This window comes from Mustela putorius, unplaced genomic scaffold (genome assembly GCF_011764305.1).
Source record: "Mustela putorius furo isolate JIRA1106 unplaced genomic scaffold, ASM1176430v1.1 tig00000738_pilon_pilon_pilon, whole genome shotgun sequence".
In the NCBI taxonomy this organism is placed as follows: domain Eukaryota; kingdom Metazoa; phylum Chordata; class Mammalia; order Carnivora; family Mustelidae; genus Mustela; species Mustela putorius.
In genome coordinates, this window is record NW_025421463.1 from 3971471 (window position 1) to 3993544 (window position 22074).

The window sequence follows — 22074 nt, forward strand, 5'->3', positions numbered from 1 at the left end:
CTCGAACGAATCCGAGCCCTTGAGCGAAAGCCCCGCCCCCTTCCGCGAAACCCCGCCCCTCGTCGTCCGTCGGGACGGTAGCACATGCGCAAGAGTGCGTCTCCGCTCCCGCCCCCGCCCCCGCCCCCTCTTCCGCGCGGACCCTGCCCGTCCCGGCTCTGTCACCTCACAGTAGTCGTTGCCGGTGGCGGGCGCGGGGGCGCGTGTAGCGCAGGGCCGCCTTTCCCCCGCCCCTCAGGCCGGGCCTGGGCTCGGTCCCCCCCGCTCCCTCCGCTCCCCTCCCCCGTCGGGTACGGGAAGGTCCAAGCCGCTGCCGGGTGCCTGAGGGACTTCGTGGCAGCCGCCGCCACGGGTCCCGATGGAGCCGCCGAATCTCTATCCGGTGAAGCTCTACGTGTACGACCTGTCCAAGGGCCTGGCCCGGCGGCTCAGCCCCATCATGCTGGGTGAGGGGGCTGGGGGCGGGCAAGAGGGTGCCGGGACGGCCGGCAGAGGTAGGGAGGCCTGGACCACGGCTCGTGGTGGGGACGCGGGGCCCAGAGGATGCAGGAAAGCGCGAGTGGAGAAGGGAGAGGTCTGAGGTTCGGGCCCCTGGAGCGCCACTTTCCCGACTTCGCGTTTGAATCCAGGAGGAAGGGATGGAGGCGAGTCACGCCCTCCCCCTGCCCCCTGCGAGCCGTGGGGTGAGCCGGCGCTGCAGCCCGGCGGCTCCCCTGCCCCACTTCGGGAGCGCTTTACACCCCTTCCTCCACCGAGTGTAGGGGAGATGAGGATGCCTACTGCGCGGTGCCCCTCGTAGTGGAGGGGACACTGCGGAGGTCCCCGGTGGCCCTTAGAGAGCCTTCCCTCCGTGCCAGAAGGACACTCTGCAGTCTCTGGGGTAGATGGGAGTAGGAAGCTAGAGCCGCCCGGGGGCCCAGCCGTGGCTCCCAGGTGGAGGTGAAGTCAGGTCTGCTACTGGAGCCCGAACTCGAGTGACAGTGCGGTCTTCTCAACAGTTTTTAAGTTAATTGCTTTTGTCCAGATGGTTAGAAAGCAATTCTAGGGGAGGACTGGATACTGTTGTGTCAGTAAGGGTTAGTAAAGGACGTATTTCAGGTGTGCTCCATTAAACGACTTCCCGACCAGAAGAGAACATCAGCCCTAGTTCGCGGCATGTCAAACCTCATTATAACCCAAATACCGAAAGGTCTCCTCTAACATAGAAGTTGTCGCGTTTGTGATTTCAGTGGATTCTGGGCGGGAAAGGATTCCAGGAATTGAACAGCTTTGGCAACATCCATTGGAATGGCTAGTTTTTCCTTACTTTTATGGACTCATTAGAGAGTGTTTTAGTTCATCTTGGTAAGACAAGAGGGCCGAAGTCAAGTAACAAGACTACTTGGGAGGCATCTTTTCAATGACCTTGAGTTTCTGGTGTATCATAGTGAGTTGCACTTAATCTCAACCCTGGGCCAGTGAGTGGTTACTGATGGTTGGCTTTACCTCAGAATCACCTGGGATGCTTGTTAAAAATACAGATCACTTCACTTTCAACAAGTTTTGGTCAATGGAAGTAGAGAAAACAAAGTTGGAACAGTTCTTTAAATATTCAGTGTGTTTAAAGCAAAGGATTTATACATGCTCCTGTAGACAGGTAATTATCTGGAAGAATACATAAGAAATTGAAACAGTGGTAACTTATGGGAAGGGGAACTTGATGCCAGAGGACGGGAATAGAAGGGAGACTTCACTGTAAACTTTTTGTACCTTTCGAATTGTGTACTGCACACATATATTTATTCAAAATAAGCGAAGTTTTAAATTTATGGATTCTAGAGCCTCGTTACACAGGTACTAAATAAGAATCTTCTGGAATTTTGATCCAAAAATCTGCATTTTAAATAAGCTCTTCTTATAATTGTTATGTAGCCAGGCCATTGTTGGCTAGAAGTTTGGGCCCAGATCACCAGTTGTTAAAATGACTAAGGCAAAGTTGAAAGCAAAACTTACAAAGTCATGGAGGAAGGTGCTAATGGCTAACAGATTACATCAGTCAAGTTCCAACTAAACTTCTTGGAATGGAGCCATTATTTGGTTACTTTGGTCATAGCTATAAATGCCCTTAGGGAATCACTGCTATGTGATTCATTCAATATTTTTTTTTTTAAGATTTTGTTTATTTGACAGACAGAGATCACAAGTAGAGAGGCAGGCAGAGAGAGAGAGAGGGAAGCAGGCAGAGAGCCCGATGTGGGACTCGATCCCAGGACCCTGAGATCACAACCTGAGCCGAAGGCAGCGGCTTAACCCACTGAGCCACCCAGGCGCCCAATAGATTGTTTTTTGAGTCCATGTGTTAAGCTTAACTGAGGACAATATATTGAGCAAAATGTTCACTGCCATCTTGGAGCTGCTCACCGGGGATGTGATAAGTGTTAGGCCATGCAAGAAGCAAACAGGGTGCTGAGATTGAAAGTAACAAGAGAAACCTGACTTTAAGGGTATCAGAAGGAGTGACTTAAGTTGGGAAGTCAAGGATCAAGTAGTAGTCACAGGAGGGTGGTGAGGGAGTTCTAGTGTTCTAGGCATGAGGAAGATCAATCTGCCAAGGCTGGGAGGTAGGATAGAGCCTGGCCTTGTGCTGGAACTGAAAGAAGGCCTTTGTGGAGTATCATGGGTGAAGGGAAAACTGCCATAACTGAAGGGGGAGGGCCAGACAGGCCCCCTGCCCCCTCCTTTTTTTAATAGATGAGAAATCTTAGAAGGATCACGGGCAAAAATGGGAACTTCACGAGTTTGGCACATCTGCCCGCAGTGGTATTTCTGAGAACATCACCTTGCCTGCAAACCTAATTCTCTCTTCTCTATCCCTTGTCTCCCATATTGCTTTTATGGCTTTTGCAAAAGTAATGAAAGGATTATCAAAGCTAGTAATCACTACTTTCTAGAGTTAGAAACTTTTGGAAAATGGGCATTGCCATACTGGTTCACCCTGTCCAAACATCACCAACCTTAAAGTTGGGTATATACCAGTGTATTGATTTCCCATTCCCAAATATATTTGAACCTTTAGAAAGTCCACTTATTTCCTGATTTTTGCTATATGACTTCCAGAAGCATATTAATAGTTTGCATTTGTTGAGAACTTCCCATGAACCACACACTTTTTTTCTGAGTACTTTGTGTGTGTTACAATCCTCACCATAGTTTTGGGAGGTAGGTCCTGTGATTACTTCCATTTTTCATTTGAGGAACCTGAGACATAAGGTGTAAAGAGACTTGCCCCCCCCTCCCCGCCAAAAAAGAAACTAGCCCCTGCTCACACAGCTGGTAAGTGGCAGGGCTAGGTTATAAACACGAGCATTCTGACTTTCAGGGCTCGTGTTGTCAATCATTTTGTTATATCCGCTCTACTGTGTAACGTGTCCCTTTATAATTTTTCAAGTTTGTAAAAGCATCTTTGGTCAAGTGTTTCAAATTTGGATGAGAAAAGGATCTGCGTTCAGTGTTTCTGTGCCATTCATAATTATGGATTTATGATCATTGCTCATTGCACTCATTTTGCCATATTAAATTAGTGTGGCCTCATCAGTTGTACCTTATTCTTGTTATGATGGTTCCTCATTAAAAGACACCATCTAGGGGTACCTGGGTGGCTGCCTCCAGCTCAAGGCATGATCCCAGAGTCCTGGGATGGAGCCCAGGGTACCTGCTTCTCCCTCTCCCTTTGCCTGCCGCTCTGCCTACTTGTGCGTGTGCTGTCTGTCTGTCTGTCTCTCTCTCTGTGTCGAATAAATAAATAAATAAATAAAATCTTAAAAAAAAAAAGACCCCTCTAGCTCTATTATAGTCATGACTGGACTGGAGAAAGCCTAGTGTAATTCCCTTCTCCTCCACTGGAGACTCCACAGTTTTATCCCATCCAGTGTCCAGTCTCTTAGAATAATTGCTTCGCATGAAGGTATTTCTGGTCGACTGTCCTTCATTCACCATGAAATGGTCCCAGATTTATCCTTAGCGTTCTAATAGACAGCTGATTATACCTCTTTTTCGTAATATACCATTTGCCCAAGATAATTAGCTATAATAATTATCCTTTAAGTTCCTCCTCTTGATAATTTTGGCTGTTATTTAAATTTCATGACCTTTTTCAGTGCTAAAGGACATAGAGACAAATGCAGAGGTGCTTGGGTTTTTTTTTCAATTGTGATAAGAATACATCATATTTGTTGATTGTTTTCTAATCTAAAGTTTTGTGTGCATGCACGTATCTCAGGGTTATGTTTATTTTTTATTTTTTTCAGAAGCCTATCTCAAAATTGTTCTCAGGTTTAAAGACAGAAGGATATAGAACATATTCATTTCTTGGCAGAATGCAATCTAATGAATATTTGAGATTTTACTTTAGACCCAGTTCTTCGCTTAATTCTGTAATACAAAAAGTAATGAAGTAAAAAACATGAATTCTGAGGGGTGCCTGGGTGGCTCAGTCAGTTGAGCATCTGCATTTGGCTCAGGTCTTAATCCTGAGGGCCTGGGGCTCCCTGCTCAAGGGGCAGTCTGCCTCTTCCTCTCTTTCTGACCCTCCCCCAGCTCCTGCTCTCACTTGCGTGTATGCGCCCCCCGTCAAATGAATAAATAAAAACTTTTTTTTTAAAGAGTTTATTTGACAGGGATCACAAGTAGGCAGTTGGGGGGGGGTGGGGTAAACCAAGCTCCCCTCTGAGCAGAGAACCTGACATGGGGCTCGATCCGAGGGTCCTGAGATCATGACCTGAGCTATAGGCAGAGGCTTAACCCACTGAGCCACCCAGGCACCCCCTGTTCAGCACATCTTCGCTCTTCAAAAGCTATGCTGCCTGCCATAACACTTCCGCTTGGCCTGGCTAACTTCTGCTCATCCTTGAGTTCTCAACTAACATGTCTCTTTCTCTAGAAAAACTTCCCTGACCCCTACCCCACAAATCTTGGTCACGTGTCCCCTGTATGTGCTCATAACATCCTATGCTCCACTTTAATCGCATTTATCATTCTATTTCATAATTGTTTTCTTTTTTAGAGAGCGAGCACTTGCAAGCAGGGTGGGGTGGCGGCAGGGCAGTGGTTTTGGGGTGGGGGGATCTTAAACAGGCTCCACACTCAGCACGAAGCCCAACGTGGAGCTCAATCTCATGACCCCGAGATAATGACCTGAGCCGAAATCAAGCCAGCTGCTGGGGCACCTGGGTGGCTCAGTCGGTAAGCATCTACCATCTACCCAGGGGTCCTGGGATCGAGCCCTGCATTGGGCTCCTTGCTCCGCAGGGAGCCTGCTTCTCCCTCTCCCTCTGCCTGCCGCGCTCTCTACTTGTGCTCTCTATCTCTCTGTCAGATAAATATATAAAATAAAATAAAATAAAAAATTCAGATGCTTCACTGGCTAAACCACCCAAGCACCCCTGTAATTGCTTATTTCCTCATCAGTGTTCACACACCCCCAGAACTGGACTGGAAGCTCCACTGTGGGCAAGAACTCTATGGATTTATCCAGAGTCTAGCACCGTGACCGGTGTTCAGTAAATATAGCCTAGCTGAATGGCGGAATGTTGCAGACATACCTCAAAGCATTGCAATAAGGCCTGACTAATGAAAACAAGCAAGAGTTAAAGGGAACTCTCTCAGTACTGAGGAAAAGAACTCCTAAGTCAGTTATTTTATACGAGGAAAGAATCCTGTACTGACTCCAAGGAATCCTAGCATTGGAATATCAAGTAGTTTTAAACCTACTTTTTTTAAAAAATTAAAATACCCTCTCAGTTGTTTGGGGTGCCTGGGTGGCTCAGTGGGTTAAGCCTCTGCCTTCGACTCAGGTCCTGATCTCAGGGTCCTGGGTTCGAACTCCGCATCACATTGGGCTCTGTGCTCAGCAGGGAGCCTGCCCCCCCCACTCTTTGCCTGCCTCTCTGCCTACTTGTGATCTTTCTCTGTGTCAAATAAATAAAATCTTAAAAATAAATAAAGTAAAATAAAATACCCTCTCAGTTTTTAACAATGTACTGCATTTGATTTTGTGATAACCTTTCTTTGCCTAAAGGAAGGGAAAGCCCTGCCAATAGCCTTTTATTTTTCTTTACAATATTGGCACAGAGGCCCACTTACATTATACAAATGTTTCCTTTTACCTCTTTCCCACCTAGATTCAATATTTATCCTGTGGCCCCAGAGAAGAGCAAGCTGATTTTGTAAGTTACATTAACCCCTTCATGTGGCTGGTAATCTGGCAGATGCTGAGCCAACCAGCAGGTTAAAGCATTGCCAGCTGGGCGCCTGGCTGGCTCAGTGGGTTAAGCTGCTGCCTTCGGCTCAGGTCATGATCTCAGGGTCCTGGGATCGAGTTCCACATCGGGCTCTCTGCTCAGCAGGGGCCTGCTTCCTCCTGTCTCTCTGCCTGCCTCTCTGCCTACTTGTAATCTCTGTCAAATAAATAAATAAAATCTTAAAAAGAAAAGAAAAGAAAAGAAAACATTGCCAGTTAAGGGCGCCTGGCTGGCTTAGTGGGAGGAGCGTGCCACTCAATCTCAGGGTTGTGAGTTCGAGCCCCACACTGGGTGCAGAGTACTAAAAATAAGTAAATAAACCTAAAAAATGTTTTAATATATTAAAAAAGCATTGCCGGGCGCCTGGGTGGCTCAGTGGGTTAAAGCCTCTGCCTGCAGCTCAGGTCATGATCTCAGGGTCCTGGGATCGAGTCCCGCATTGGGCTCTCTGCTCTGCAGAGAAGAGAGCCTGCTTCCTCCACCTCTCTCTCTCTGCCTGCCTCTCCTGCCTGCTTGTGATCTCTGTCTGTCAAATAAATAAATAAAATCTTTAAAAAAAAAAAAATAAATAAAAATAAAAATAAAAAAGCATTGCCAAATAAAACCACTATCAAGGGCTTCCTAGCTGGCTCAGTAGGTGGAGCATGTGGCTCTTGATCTCGGGGTTGTAAGCTTAAGCCCTACATTTGGTGTAGAGATTACTTAAAAATAAAATCTTGGGGGCGCCTGGGTGGCTCAGTGGGTTAAAGCCTCTGCCTTCGGCTCAGGTCATGATCCCAGGGTCCTGGGATCGAGCCCCACGTTGGGCTCTCTGCTCCGCGGGGAGCCTGCTTCCTCCTCTTTCTCTCTGCCTGCCTCTCTGCCTACTTGTGATTTCTCTCTCTGTCAAATAAATAAAATCTTAAAAAAAAATTTTTTAAATAATAAAAAATAAAATCTTAAAAATAAATAAATACACTATCAATAATACTGCATGTTAACTGGAATTAAAACAAAATAAATAAGAACACTATCATTAGAGGAATATGGGAGGTGAGCTAGGTCTGCATTTATACCGGTGACCTAATGCTACTTGCACAGAGCCCCGTGCTGCCCCATCACCAAACAGACATTTGCTGAACAGCAGCAGGATTCCAGGGGCTGATCTCGAGCCTGTCCTGCAATCAGCGTGTATGTCTATGTGCCACCCGTGCCAGGATGCAGTATTTTCTCCTTGGCTTTTGTATCCTAACTCACCTCTTTCACAGTCAGTGGAATGCTGACTAATGCAGACCTCACTCTGCATTCTTTGTTACTCTTGATGGAAACAGGACTGATATCCCTGCCTTCCATTTGTTTTCATGTGCATACTTCATAGCCCTTGAAATCCGTGCCCTAGATGCTCCAGCAAGCTTGGAGACATGCAGGCATCTGACCCACCCACTCTTGGGCCTGCTGACGAAATCCTAATGGGAAAATAATCTGCTTCTCTCTAGTGTGCTAATATCCACTGAGCCTAATTCATGTTCCAAAATGGCCCTGTGACCTAATTCAGTCTCAAATCATCATCTCCTACTCACTCCCGCCCCAGTGTGGCCAACAAAAAAAAATATTTTTTTAAGATTTTATGTATTTATTTGACAGACAGAGATCACAAGTAGGCAGAGAGACAGGCAGAGAGAGGAGGAAGCAGGCTCCCTGCTAAGCAGAGAGCCCGATGTGGGGCTCGATCCCAGGACCCTGGGATCATGACCCAAGCTGGAGGCAGAGGTTTAACCCACTGAGCCACCCAGACGCCCCTGGCCAACAAAATTTTTAAAAATCAGTTTAGTTCCACTTTCCAATGGCTGTCACTTGACAGAGGAGACCGTGGTCCTTGTTCTTTTCCTCCCAAGGACAGGCTGCTGAGCAACTGCCCTTATGTTTCTCCCTGAACTGCTCCAACGAGTACATTGGCGTATCGTGGTTTCTCCTCCTTGCTTTTATGCCAGACAAACCATGCCTCTTTATTTACCTGTTTGTAAAATGATGTTAATAAATATTTGCCCTACTCCACCGCATAAGGATGTCGTGAGAATAATGATAACTGAGAGTAAGGATCATAAAGGATGTACGTCTGCGGAAGCTGCCTTTGAGGACGCTTGTCCCAAGTGGGTGACCAGTGCCGTGCAGCCTCCAGTCTGTTTCTCAGCCACCTCTGTGGGATTTCAGCTCAGTTTGGATAAGGGCAGAGCCTGCCCCACCGTCTAGGGAGCTACCTCAGAAACCCCAGCCTGAATCCCTCTGTCTGTCTGGGCTTTGTGGGCCAAAGTAGCAGGTCTCTTAGTGAAAAGCACACTAGTCTCCTAACTGAAGGAGAGACAGAACTCTGCTACATTTTCTTTTCCTTGTTACTGCATTTAGCCTGGCCACACTAACAGGGAATGAAATGTTTGTATTGAAAATAGACACAGTATTTCATGTTAATTCCCTACATACTGAAATCTCTTCTTAGATTTTACAACCAATCCTAAGGTAAAATTTATCTTTTGGAGGTCTTTACCCTTCTCCCCAAGGCCGTTGAACCTAGTATAGTCTCCATGTATCAAAATTCTGGGTACCATACACTGTGATGCTGTATTTTATTTTATTGTTTCAAGAGGGGAGGAGGAGTAGGGGTAGGGAGAGATCTTAAGAGACTCTCCGCTGAGGACAGAGCTGTTGCAGGGCCCAGTCTCAGGACCCTGAGATCAGACCCTGAGCTGAAATCAAGAGGTGGACGCTTAACCCACTGAGCCACCCAGGCGCCCCTACAGTTCTTTTACAAGATGTAGATGTCTTTTAAAAAAACATGGATCCAGGGGCACCTGGATGGCTCAGTGAGTTAAAGTCTCTGCCTTTGGCTCGGGTAATGATCCCAGGGTCCTGGGATTGAGCCCCTCATCTGAGCGGGGTAAGTCTCTGCTCAGCAGGGAGCCTGCTTCCCTCTCTCTCTCTGCCTGCCTCTCTGCCTACTTGTGATCTCTGTCTGTCAAATAAATAAATAAAATCTTTAAAAACAATATATAAAAATAAAAACATGGATCTGATCGAGGCACTCTACAGCCTAACAACCACAAATGCCCCCCCAGTGTAGGGCAGCCTTCTGTCCAGGCTTACCCTACTTTGCTGGTGCCCCTGCTAGCCGCTTTCCCTCCTGTCACCATCACTGCCCTCTTTTCTCTAACCTGTCTTTATCACAACTGTGCATTTGCACATATTCACTCCGGCAGAAAGGACCACTCCTGCCCCTACTTGTTCCCTGGTTGAATTGCTGCTTATAAAGTTTCCTTATCTTTATTATATATAACATCTTATTTTTAGCACTCTATAATTATACCGCTCTATAATGAGAGCCTATCAACATTGTATTTTACTTAGTTATGTGTGTGTCTCTCTTTCCATTTGACTTTGGGCTCCTTACAGGCAGGAGAATGATCTGTTCATATTTTCATTTCCATACCTAACATCATTTCTGCCATGTGGAGGTATAGAATACATCTGGATTGACTATTCAGATGGATGGCGTTGTCAAGTTTTGCTCTGTCATTTCCTGAAGGATTTCACCTCACATATGCTCAATGAAGAAATGGATAATAGCCTTTTTATACCATTGTTCTGTTGTCTCTGTATGTGAGACAAAGAAATTAAAAAGGCAAAGTTGGGGCACCTGGGTGGCTCAGTGGGTTAAAACCTCTGCCTTTGGCTCAGGTCATGATCCCAGGGTCCTGGGATCGAGTCCCGAGTCGGGCTCTCTGCTCAGTTGGAAGCCTGCCTCTCCTTCTCTCTCTCTGCCTACCTTTCTGCCTGCTTGTGATCTCTGCCTGTCAAATAAATAAATAATTTATTAAAAAATATTTTATTTATTTATTTGACAGACAGATCACAAGTAGACAGAGAGGCAGGTAGAGAGAGAGAGAGGGAAGCAGGCTCCCTGGTGAGCAGAGATCCCGATGTGGGGCTCGATCCCAGGACCCTGAGGTCATGCCCCAAGCTGAAGGCAGCGGCTTAACCCACTGAGCCACCCAGGCGCCCCTAAAATTTTTTAAAAATAAATAAAGTTTAAAAAGTAAAAATAAAAAGACAAAGTTGAATTTACCCTGAAGGGGAAAAAAAAAGCAGACACAAAATTCGGGGACATCTGTACCAGTGTTTTTTATCTTGCATTCTAGTTAGTTTTTTTTTTTTTTTTTTTTTTTTTTATTTATTTATTTATTTGTCAGAGAGAGAGAGAGAGAGCAAGAGCGAGCACAGGCAGAGTGGCAGGCAGAGTCAGAGGGAGAAGCAGGCTCTCTGCGGAGCAAGGAGCCCGATGTGGGACTCGATCCCAGGACGCTGGGATCATGACCTGAGCCGAAGGCAGCTGCTTAACCAACTTAGCCACCCAGGCGTCCCCTTGCATTCTAGTTAACACAACATAACTGTATCAGGACCTAAGGACCTTATTGGAGGAGAAATGCATTCCTAGAAAGTCTCCCAAAAGGTTTTTTTTTTTTTTTTTTTTTTTAAATATGGAACGCTTCACGAATTTGCGTGTCATCCTTGCGCATGGGCCATGCTAATCTTCTCTGTATCGTTCCAATTTTAGTATATGTGCTGCCGAAGCGAGCACTCCCAAAAGGTTTTTAATAGGTTATTCTGGGTGGTTTTGTTTTTAAGATTATTTATTTCAGAGAGGGAGGGAGTTTTGTTTTGTTTTGTTTTGCCTCAAGGGAGAGAAATTCTTCCCCCAACTCAAAGATTTTTTTTTTTTTTTAAGATTTTATGTACTTATCTGACAGAGAGGAAACAGAAGCAGAGAGAGTGGGGGAGAAGCAGGCTTTCCACAGAGCAGAGAGCCCATTGCGGGTCTCAATCCCATGACCCTGGGATCATGACCCAAGTATAAGGCAGATACCTAACGACTGAGCCACCCAGGCGCCCCCACCCAAAGATTGATTGACTGATTGATTGATTGATTTTGAAAGAGACAGCCGGAGAGGGAACACAAGCAGGGGGGGAGTGGAGAAGAAGAAGCAGGCTTCCCGCTGAGCAGGGAACCAGATGTGGGACTCTATCCCAGGACCCTGGGACCATGACCTGAGCCAAAGACAGAGGCTTAAGGACTGACTCACCTAGGTGCCCCAAGGGAGAGAAAGTCTTAAGCAGACCCTGCACTCAGTGCAGAACTCAATCCTATGACCCTGAGATCATGACCTGAGCTGAAACCAAGAGTCAGACACTTAACCGACTGCGTCACCCAGGTGCCCCCTGGGTTACTCTGGGTTTGGGTGATGGTCTGAATTTACTCAGGCTGAGAGGAGTCTGATCCCAGAGTGGCTAAATCTCTTCTTTTCTCCACAGGGAAACAACTGGAAGGCATCTGGTAAGTTGGGTGGGACTCCACATGGATTGGCTAGTTTCTGAAACAAAGCAGTACCTGTGCGTTTCAGGTCTCTGTAGCTTCCAGCTTGAAACCGAGCACTCCCTGCCATCAAACTTCTGACTTCTAAAGCAGTGGTGGTTCTCAGCCAGCGGTAATCTTGTGCCCTGACTCTCACCCCAGGGACATTTGGCAGTGTCTAGAGACATTTTTGATGGGTGGGTAGAGGCCGGAGTTGCTGCTGTAAACACCCTACCATGCACAGGACAGCCGTTACAACAAAGAATTATCCAGCCCCAAAAATAGCAGTGGTGCTGGGGTTGACCCTGCTCTAAAGAAAGGCAGGATGATGTTGTGCCCACCCGCCCAACCAAGGCTTTCTAACTACAGAAGTCTCAAGGGCCCCACATGTCTGTCTTGAAACGCGTCCACTTTGGTGCCTCTGTCCTCGATCCTTCCCTGTCGGACAAGATGGTCGCTGGGTTCTCAGTTCCATGAAGGAGGAAACCATAGGTCAACTAACAGTTTCTCAGTGTCAGGGTGAATCCAGGGCCTCCCCTCTGCTGACATGATCTATAGCAGCGGTTCTCCAGGAGGACAGTTCTGCCCCCAAGAACAATCCAGACGAGTGTCTGGAGACAGGTTTGGTTGTCACAGCTGGTGGGGATGGGGTGCTCCTGGCATCCAGTGGGGGGAGGTCAGGATGCTGCTAAACTTCTAGAATACACAGGACAGCCCCCCAGTCAAGAGTTCTCCAGCCCCAAATGTTAGTAGTGCCAAAGATGAGAAACTCTGTAGGATATTTATGCCTTTGGTTAGTTACATAAGGCTGTTGACCTTGTAAGTCCTATCCTTGGGCAGAAATTACTCTCCTTCCAGTGGGGTATTTGCTTTTTCCCAGACCAGTTTTAAGTTTTCTGGCTTACCGACTCACTTCTCTGCATTGCAGGCACACCTCCATAGTTGTGCACAAGGATGAGTTCTACTTCGGCGTTGGTGGTATCTCCAGCTGTCCCCCAGTGAGTGGCTTCCCTCACACCCTTCCCCGTCTCAGGTCCCTGGGGTCCCCACTCTGTATGTCTGGGCTTTTAGCCCAGTGGATGTTGGCCTGTGACATAGTTCCTCCTAACTACCTTAAGACTCAGCTCAAGAACGCCCTTCCCTAGCTTCCTCTCTGCTCCCTTGGCATTTGGGGGTCCCTCTGGGTCCCACCGAGTGTGATACGGTAGATGAACCAACCGTTCCTGAGTCTCTGCAGGGAGCTGTGTGTCAGCTCCTTGTGACCTGAGACTGTGTCTCGCCCTCTGTCCCCATCACCAGCTCAGTGCCTAGCTCATAGTAGGAACTTAGCCAGTGGTCAGCTGAAGGATGAGGGCTCAGAGAGGTAAAATGTGTTGCCCCAAGTTATAGGGCCAGTAATTAGCACCAGGGTATAAGTCAGGACTCTGCCTCTAAAGTCCATGCATCTTTCCAAGAAATTCCTTAGCTATCTAAGGGTTTTCACAGGAGGTAGTCAAACAAAGACCAGGCAACCATTCATTTTGGTACTCATAAATGGAAAGGCATTTTGATTTCTTCCTCTCACCAGTTCGCCACCTTCTCTAACAAATCCTTCATGAAGCCCAGTTAATTCCACCTTGTAAATGTATCTTAAGTCAGTCTCTCTCTCTTCATCTCTTTCCCTGTTTCCAGAGCTTTCAGCTTCGTCCATGCCACCCTCACAGCTAGCCTGGACCGCAGAAGTACCTCTGCTCCCCCTCCGTCAGGACTCCCCCCCCCCCAGGGGGCGAGGTGATCTTTTCCAAAATGAAAATCTGATCGTGGCATTCCCCTGTTTCTGTCAGAACTCCCCCTACTGCTCTTGGAATAAAACCCAGCAAGCTTAACCTGGCCTCTGGGCCCTCTCTGATCCGGTCTCGGTCTCCAGCTCTGCATGACCTTTTCAGGTGGTGCCTTTTCCCACCCCCACCCCCTTCTCACTTCTGGAACATTCCATGGACATTGGAACCTAAGCTCTCACTTAGCTCTCACTAAACTCTCACTCCTAAGCCCACCTCCCTGATCCTTCACCTGGTTCTGCCTCTCCGTCCTTCAGATCTGAGTTCAGTGTTAGTCTCTCAGGCAAATCTTCCCAAACCCATCCGACTGGAAAGGTCCCCTGCCGTACACACTGGTGGTGCTCTGTATTTTTCCAGTAAGACCCTTATTGCAGCTCATAATTATGCATTGGTTTATGGGATTTTTTTGGTCTGCCTTCCTGCTAGACTATAAGCTCCATGAGGGCAGGGATCTCATCTGTTTTGTCCCCATCATACCCCAAGTGCCTAGCGTAAGGCCAGCATCTAGTAAGTTCTCAATGCGTGTTTGTCATATGAGTGAACGATAGGGACTCAACTAGTGACCTTTCAGTCTTTACAATTCTGAGACCATTATTCTTGGACCACCATAGTTACCCTGCTCGCCACGCTTTCCCCCGTGCCTAGAACAATTTTAGTATATGTGCTGCCGAAGCGAGCACCCCCCGTGCCTAGAACAATGTCACGCACACAGTAGGTGCTTAATAGCTGTTGCATGAATGAATGATCTTTGCTAGGAGCTCTGCTCAGGAGTCCTCTCCCTTACTTCCCCAGCCCCTTCCCAGCTCTGTCCTCCCCAGTGATCTGTTGCTTCACCCTTGGCCGGTTTCCCCCTTGGCCTCAGTCTCTCCTTTGGTCTGCTGTGGCAGTCTGTTAACCCATGACAGAGGGTTTTCTGTAGGCCTTCCATGGCCCATTAACTCCCTTGCCTGGGGAACCCTATCACCATTATTAGATTATCTTCACAGATCAAAATAGAGCTGAGCTGTGAAAGTATTTGCCAGCCCACCAGATCGCTCAAGAGTCCTTCACATTTTCCCAGTCTTCCCAGGGATATCAAGTGTGTCACAAGAGAAAACTGGCTGTAGACGCTTAAATGTAGGCCTAGAAAGATGGCCTGTCAAGTGCTAGCCATTTCTGAATATCCTGTTGTGCCCTTGGGATCAGGCATGTTGGAGACAAAGGGAGACTTCAGGTTCTGGATTTCTTTTTTTTTTTTTGGATTTCTATTTTTTTAATCAACCAGATGAGTAGATAGCATAAGGGGTCCAACCGGCCAGAGACTTGGCTTCCCCAGGCCCCGCCAGAAACCAGCAGCCCAGCTTCTTAGCCACATGGCCAGCACGTGGCAGTGGAGAGTTGACGGGAAGCTCTTAAACCATTGCAGCCTGATCCGATAGGATATAACACTCTTCGTCTGCCCTGGGTGCTCTGAAAGTTAAACGTTGTTGGAACAGAGCGTTGGTGGCCTTCTATGGGAAGCCACATGAAAAAAATTCAGTGGAGATAGTGACTTAATGACTTTCTTTGGGTTGGCTCTTTTAGGGAGGGACATTGCTTGGGCCCCCAGACTCTGTGGTTGATGTGGGGAGCACGGAAGTCACAGAAGAACTCTTTCAGGAGTACCTCTCCTCCCTGAGGGAGTCTCTGTTCCGGTGAGTGGAGACACGGGCGGTGGTTAGTCAGGTCTGTCCCCCGACTAGATAACAGGCCCTGGAGGGCAGCCACCAGCTCACATCCTCTAGCGCACTCAGCACAAGGTCTGGCCCAGAATTGGCTGAATACATTTGAAGAGAAGGCAGTTCTGCCCCCAAGGAGAGCTCAGCATTGCTCCAAGGCTCGTAGTCCATCCGAGCCTACCTTCTGCCAGAACTCTGAGGGCAGGGCTATTTATTCCTCCCGACTCAAATCAGCAGCTGCTGCTCACAGCCCGTACCGGGCAAGTACCTTGTCCTGGGAAATCAAAAACAGGGTTTGTGGAGGGGTTGGGATGATACGCAACCCTGAGTAGGTTCTCTCTTCAAGAAGCTTTAATCCGCGGTTGTAAACGTTCAGCTGTAACCCTTGAGCTCTGCTTTGGTGAATACAAAGATTCTCCTGAAACAGTAGAGGAGCCATACATTTTTATTTCCTCCTTCCTTTAAAAATTGGGGTCTTAGAGTCCCCGGTGGCAAATCCAGCAGCCCTCGGGAGTGTAAGAGAGAAGGAGAATGCCAGGGCTCGGACTCAGCTGTGCTCGTCATGCCGTTACTTGGGTTGAGTTGTTGCACATACGTGCTCGCTGCCCCTCTGATCTGTTCTCTAAACCTTTCCCACAACGCGCAGGAGAGAGTCCTACAATGTCTTTGAAAACAACTGTAACACCTTCACCAACGAAGTGGTGCAGTTCCTGACTGGGCGGAAGATCCCTTCTTACATCACCGACCTTCCCTCTGAAATTCTATCCACGTAAGTGGCCTTGGTCTCTGGCCCTGCCCTTGAAAGCCCTGTTCACGGTCCGTGCGTGGGTCTGGCCCACGTGTGCCCTCCCTGGCTCTCAGCAGAATCCTCCCGTGGGAGGTGCGCCCTGTTGTGATGGCACCTGCCAGCAGGGGCCGCCACCATCCTCTCAGTCCCTGGTCCCCGCCTGTGCGACCTTCACCCTCCCTGGAGTTGGACCTGCTCTGCCCTGGCCGGAGTGCAACCACAGGACTTAGGAACCCGCTCGAATCTAGCTAGGGCACTGACACACCGTCCAGGCATCTGTCTGCCATGTTGGTCATGAGGCAGGCCCCTCCCCAGAAGCACATGAATATAAAACACTTTTACATGGACAAGCTAAGAATAGATCGGAGCATTAGTATGGTGGCTTAGTCTGTAAATGTCATTTATTGGTCTTGCTTCCTCTGTACTGTGAGCTCTTTGAGGCCCTCAAAGACAACTTCCTCCTGGCCTTTGTAGCACCCGGTCAGCCCTCCCATCTGATGTAGTCGTCCCAGTCTCAACTGTCCCCTAAAAGGGCCCGCACACCCAAACCCATCATACCCTTCCCTATCTTGGCTGTGGAATATGTTAAGGCAGCCTCTACCCACTCCAGGACCCTGTCCCACCTGCTGACTCTGACTCAGTTTCTCCTGAACTGGGGCCCTGTCCACCAGAGGTCCTGACAGGTTTAGCAGGCTCGGCAAGGTGAGGTGTTTTCCGCACGTGGGTAGGAACCCCTCAGGAAAAACTCGCAGAGGAAACAGGACTGCTGTGTCCTGGTGGGGAGAGCCCTCCCGGGCCTGGCCCTTCCTGCGTGTACTTCAGTGGGTGTGTTGAACCCCGAGGTAGTAAGCGTTGCTAAGGGATCTGGGTTATGGGGCCCTAAGCAAGTAGAAGCAGCTGGAATGTTCTTGCTGCTGTTATTTGATGCGTGGAGTTCCAGGACTTATCTGGTTTAGGGCTGATATATCTTAGTTTCATCTGCTTATGCTCGAGAATGCTTCATCCCCTTCAAATCTGGACTTGATTTTCAAAAAGGGCACTGTCCACTGAAGAAAAAGAAGGCCAGTAACTGAGATGTGTCGTGGGTCCCTGATTTAAGGTCATAGGAATTTTGGAAAATCTCTCAGACTCCGGTATTGGCAATGTTCTGGTACAGAAAGGTCAGAAAGCTCTAGTTCCCTGTGTGTCGCCAGCCCGTTCAAGCCACCGAGCTAACCAGAATCTAGCAGTGAGGTACTGAGATGGCAGCGTCTACTGAGGCGGGGACCCCAAGGGTAAAAGGGCGGAGCAGGCTGTCTCAAGAGCCCCCCTGATGACGTCACTTGCGGGGCAGGTGACAAAACTGAATGAGGCTGTGCTGTCCTTCTTCCTGGTTGGTGGCACCCCTGCCCCCGTGGGCGCAGCTGTGACGGCCTGCACCCAGCCCACCCCAGCCCCTGGGTCTCTTTTCTCCACAGGCCCTTCGGACAGGCCCTACGGACCTTCCTGGACCCCAGGATTCAGCCTCCTGAAGGGAGCCCTGTGGGCCCACCCAACGGCCAAAGCTAACAGGACTGCATGGGACCGCCCTGCCTCACAGGGGCTTTTCCTTTTTAAACAAAACAAACCCTACCAGATTTCTATTTTATAATTTTACATCAGAGCTAACAACCAGGGGACGGCTTTTTAAATTTCCCAGGGAAGGATGTCATCAGGCTGCATGTAGGACAATGCTGCTAAGAAACAGAACAAAATGCCATCCCTTCTAATAGTATTATACTAATTTATTAAGGCTGTCTTGTCTGTGAGTTCACTTCTGACGCTGCTTCCTGAGCGTCCTCCGCACTGGAGAAAGGGAGGGGGTTTGTTTCAGCAGAAGGCAGGAGGCACAGTTTGGGGGAGCCCCGACCTAGCACCTCTTTCCACAGACCGCCCGTGCTCTACCCAGGTTGTCACCACCTGGGAGACCCAGGTGAGTTTTACGACATTTGTGAAGCACCAGTTGCGACATCCCAGAAGCAGTGACTCTGGTTTTTAAATGAACCAAAGGACTTGGTGCACCTGAGACCACTCTCAGGAAGACTGACCCAACCCAAGTGAACTCTGTAGCCACAACCTCTCTTACCGTCCCTCCCTACCCCAAGCAAGGCCACAGGGCCAGGCCTAGAGCGACCAGAAGCCTCAGGATCGAGGGAGAGTGACAGCAGGTGTCAGGCCAGAGAGTACAGGATAAAGCCATTCTTCCTTCCACCTACCGATTGCCAATCCTCTGACATCAATTTTGAAGAAGCTGCCTAGCTGCCCGCGGGCTGCTCTTCCTCAGCGTAGCTGGCCTGTCCCGGTGGAGGTTTGGGCTGGAGTGCCAGAGACCCAGGCCTTTTGTCTACAAGTAATAATGTAGGTTATTTGCAGTCACTGTACCCCCCTCCAGTGCCCAAACCAATAGGCAATATTTGGCCAGGGACCAAGGAGGAAGAACTCCTGCTCTAGGAAACTATCCCTGATGTAGAAAGAGTAATAATGCAGAATTAAGGTGGCAAGAAAATTGTGAATTGTTTCCAATAGAGATTTTTTACATTATCCTCAATGTGTTTTGAAGGCACATGTTATTTCCGTTTTCGTTAGGACTTTAAGGATGCATTGTTGAGAGCCTGCCTGGGCACCTTCCTAATGAGCCACTGCAGGAGCTTATAGGGAGGAACAATCTGGACGTTTCTTCTCTGGAGAGGCTCTCCGATTCCTTTTTTTCACGTGCCTCTCTTAAGTTTGGGGCAGTGAGTGTGGCAAAGGGATGTAGAACTGCCGGGTCCCTGAGTCCCAGCCCTGGCATCTGTGGGCTGCTCCCGCCACAGCTCCTGCCTCTCCTCAGACTTGAATTATGTTCTCTTTCCTTGGGTCTGGCCCGTAGCAGGTGCCTTTGCTTTTCAGAAAGCTGCTGCTCATCTCTGGCCTCATCCCCTCCTGTCTCTGCCATTAGTCCTAGCAGTTGGCACCATGGGGGTCTCAGCTAGAGGAAAAGATGGTTTTCTCCCTTAGTGTTGGTCTGTGACCTGACCAGGGGCACCTCCACAGTGACCAGCTTTGATGTTGAGGGTCATTTTGGAGAGCAGAAACCAGCAGAGACTGTACTTAATGTGGACCTACTGGCAGAATTGGGCTCATGGAGAATGGGTTTCAGGCTGGATTTCTCCCTCCCAGGAGGGCAGCTTGTTGGTGGAGGCCTTCGCCCTGCCTCCCGCCCAGTTTCTCTCCTATTCCGGCTTGCCTCGCCTAGCCCTCTCGTCCAGGCTTCTGCTCCAGACCTCTCCTCCCAGAACTCTCAGCTCTAGCCAGAGGGCACTGGGCAACACAGGCTCCACCCCCTTCTCCCCCATATCCAGGCTCAGCTGGCTTCACTCCTAATAGCAGTCACTCCAGGCCCAGGAGAAGTTAGCCAAAGTGCTACCCTGAGAGACTGAGTCACTCGGTTCATTGAAAGCCCCCTCCATGCCCAGCAGCCATTTGTGCCAATGCCTGTGCCCTGGGGATTGTGGGGTCTTCTCAGAGCTCTCCAGGAAGCCAAGCTCTCTCTCCCCATCCAAGGCCCCCTGTCACTCATTTTGGAAGCCTAGGCTCAGGCTATGACCCCTAACCCCATCCTCACATGTCTTGGTCAATCCCAGAACCCCAGGAGCGGGCTCATTGTGACCAGCTAGCTCCGCACGGGTGTGCGAGGCGAGCAGAGCGAAAACCGAACCATGTGTGTAATCGTATCACACGGCGGACACCTCCATGGAGGCCCATTGGTTTAAAGGGACAGGGAAAGAGGACGGATGAGACCATCACCCCTCCCCAAAATAAAGCTGTACCTTTGAGATTCCTTTTCGCCCTTAAAGTCAAACTACTAATAACTGTCTTGTATGGAGGTGTTTGCTGGTTTCTTTGGTGTTTTTTCTAATGCAATAAACTCATTTCTGCCTGCCGCATTTGTGTAGTGCCTCAAGGTCACGGTATGCGTCCAACATAGCCAGGCTTCTGTCTGCCTCTGAGCTTAACCTTGCTGAGTCTGGATAGTCTGCCTTTGCTTGGTCGTAAGCCTTATGGATAAGAAGTGACACTAGCAGGGAAGAACGCATGACTTTCACCATTGGTTTACAAAAATGGGGAAAAGGGGACGCCTGGGTGGCTCAGTTGGTTAAGCGGCTGCCTTCGGCTCAGGTCATGATCCCAGCGTCCTGGGATCGAGTCCCACATTGGGCTCCTTGCTCGGCAGGGAGCCTACTTCTCCCTCTGCCTCTGCCTGCCTCTCTGCCTGTGCTTGCTCCCTCTCTCTCTCTGACAAATAATTTTTTTTTTTAAATCTTAAAAAAAAAAAAAAAAATGGGGAAAAGGCCCAGAGAGAATATCACTTGCCCAGTGTCACCTTGTGACCCATGGTAGAATAAGACTCAGAGCCCCATCTGCTGGCCCCAGCTTCAGAGCTCTTCCCGAGGACATGCGCCATCAGAGGACATCCTGACCTCACCGAGAAGTGTTCTCTTCTGGTTTCATTTTGGCTATCGGCTGTGTCTGCGGCCCTAAGGCTCTCTCCCCACCTTGCTACCGTGACCTCACTGAACAAATCGGGGTGGGTAGAGAGCTCTCGGAGCGGTACTCGCCCACTTTGAGCCAGCACCTTCCACAGGCTGAGCCTGTGCTAGGTGCTTTAGCATGCGACAGACTTGAGATGTGGTTACGGGTCTCCTGTTACAGCTGGGGAGACAGGTGCGGATACCCATGTGGCCCATGGCTGAGCCCTGGAGTCTCGGTCATGTGTTCTCACCGCCACACCCCTGAGACCTCACTGTTGAGGCATTGAGTCTTTCCAGCACGCTAGCTGGAGAAGACGGTTCTGGCTCCCCAGAGGACACACAGAGTAGGTGGCTTTGGCTGGTCTTGTTTTCTCCCCCCACCCCGTGGTGGCTGGCATGTTCAGAGGCAGGAGTCCTTAAGAGTGCCTGCTCCGAGATCACGTAGCCCGAGCATATATGAAGCCGCACTGGGCTCTGGGCTGGGGGTACGGTGGTGAGCAGGACCAACAGGGCCCCCGCCTGGCAGGGATTCTATTCTGGGGAGGTTGGGAGACAGAAAGGGGAGAGAAGTTTGGTCATCTGAGGTGGCACAGCCCTGGGGAGGAATTAAAACCAGGTGGCAGCAGAGTACATGAATGGGGGGAAGCCCTGTGACAAGGCGATGTATCAGCTGAGGCCTAACTGACAAAGGACAGATGTGACAGAACATTCCGGGCAGAGGGAGCAGCAAGTGTAAAGAACACTGGAAGGACTGAAGGAGACCGGAGTGGCTGGAGCCTGAGAGCCGAGGCGTTGGTGGAAGGTGTGGAGGCCGGAGAGCCTGGTGGGTCAGATGGTGCCAGGCCCTGTAGGTCAGAAAATGACACACTCGATTTGCTGTGTTGAGAACAGACTGGGGGGTGGGGGGGCACCTGGGTGGCTCAGTGGGTTGAAGCCTCTGCCTTCAGCTCAGGTCATGATCCCAGGGTCCTGGGATCGAGTCCCGCATCAGGCTCTCTGCTCAGCGGGGAGCCTGCGTCCCCCTCTCTCTGCCTGCCTCTCTGCCTACTTGTGATCTTTCTCTCTGTCAAATAAATAAAAAATTAAAAAAAAAAAAACAGACTGGGGATGTGGTGGTGTGAGAGGCAGCAGAAAACCAGGGAGGCGGGTAGTGCAGGAGTCAGGGAAGAGGAGGTGTGTTGTGTATCAGCTGAGGGCCCGGAGAGAAGCCCCCGCCCCCCCGCCGCCGGTTCCCGGGTATTCAGAGCGCAGGGAGGGAATGGGCCGCTCCAGAGACAGGAATGGTCAGAGCTTCAATGACTACAGAGCCAGTCAGCCTCTTGCCCTGAGTCCATGAGCTTTGATGGAGCTACTCCAGCTTTGCTCTGGGGTGTGCTTAAAGTTCTTAATCTGTTTTTCCCAAAATGAATTTTTTTTTTGGGGGGGGGTTACAAGATAATCTATATTTAAAAAATGTAAGCGACCAATGAAAGTACAAAGACGAGGGGCGCCTGGGTGGCTCAGTGGTTTAAGCCGCTGCCTTCGGCTCAGGTCATGATCTCAGGGTGCTGGGATCGAGTCCCGCATCGGGCTCTCTGCTCAGCGTG

The 22074-nt window shown here is 49.4% G+C and overlaps 1 protein-coding gene and 1 non-coding gene across 3 annotated transcripts; one reads left to right on the forward strand and one right to left on the reverse strand.

Annotated features, from left to right (window-relative positions):
* Nucleotides 1-65: 65 nt before the first annotated feature.
* DESI1 (desumoylating isopeptidase 1) lies at nucleotides 66-19903 on the forward strand. 2 transcript variants are annotated; one of them, XM_004771236.2, is made up of 6 exons: nucleotides 92-446; nucleotides 11619-11640; nucleotides 12587-12656; nucleotides 15039-15148; nucleotides 15819-15941; nucleotides 17417-19903. In XM_004771236.2, the coding sequence occupies exons 1-6, from the start codon at nucleotides 359-361 to the stop codon at nucleotides 17505-17507; spliced, it is 504 nt and encodes a 167-aa protein (XP_004771293.1). In that variant the 5' UTR covers nucleotides 92-358; the 3' UTR covers nucleotides 17508-19903. The 2 variants fall into 2 exon arrangements, with proteins under 2 accessions (XP_044939718.1, XP_004771293.1); XM_045083783.1 differs by lacking the exons at nucleotides 15819-15941; nucleotides 17417-19903 and adding an exon at nucleotides 6159-6203 and having other exon boundaries at nucleotides 66-446; nucleotides 15039-15058.
* LOC123393109 lies at nucleotides 10781-10887 on the reverse strand. The gene has a single exon (XR_006607840.1). It is a non-coding gene; the product is annotated as a U6 spliceosomal RNA (small nuclear RNA).
* Nucleotides 19904-22074: the final 2171 nt, after the last annotated feature.

Excerpts from the sequence above, each read along its gene's own strand:
- DESI1 (XM_004771236.2), top strand. The coding sequence starts at position 359 with ATGGAGCCGCCGAATCTCTATCCGGTGAAGCTCTACGTGTACGACCTG. Across the intron at positions 447-11,618 it reads GCTCAGCCCCATCATGCTGG|GGAAACAACTGGAAGGCATC; the intron begins GTGAGGGGGCTG and ends TTTTCTCCACAG. Across the intron at positions 15,149-15,818 it reads CTGAGGGAGTCTCTGTTCCG|GAGAGAGTCCTACAATGTCT; the intron begins GTGAGTGGAGAC and ends CACAACGCGCAG.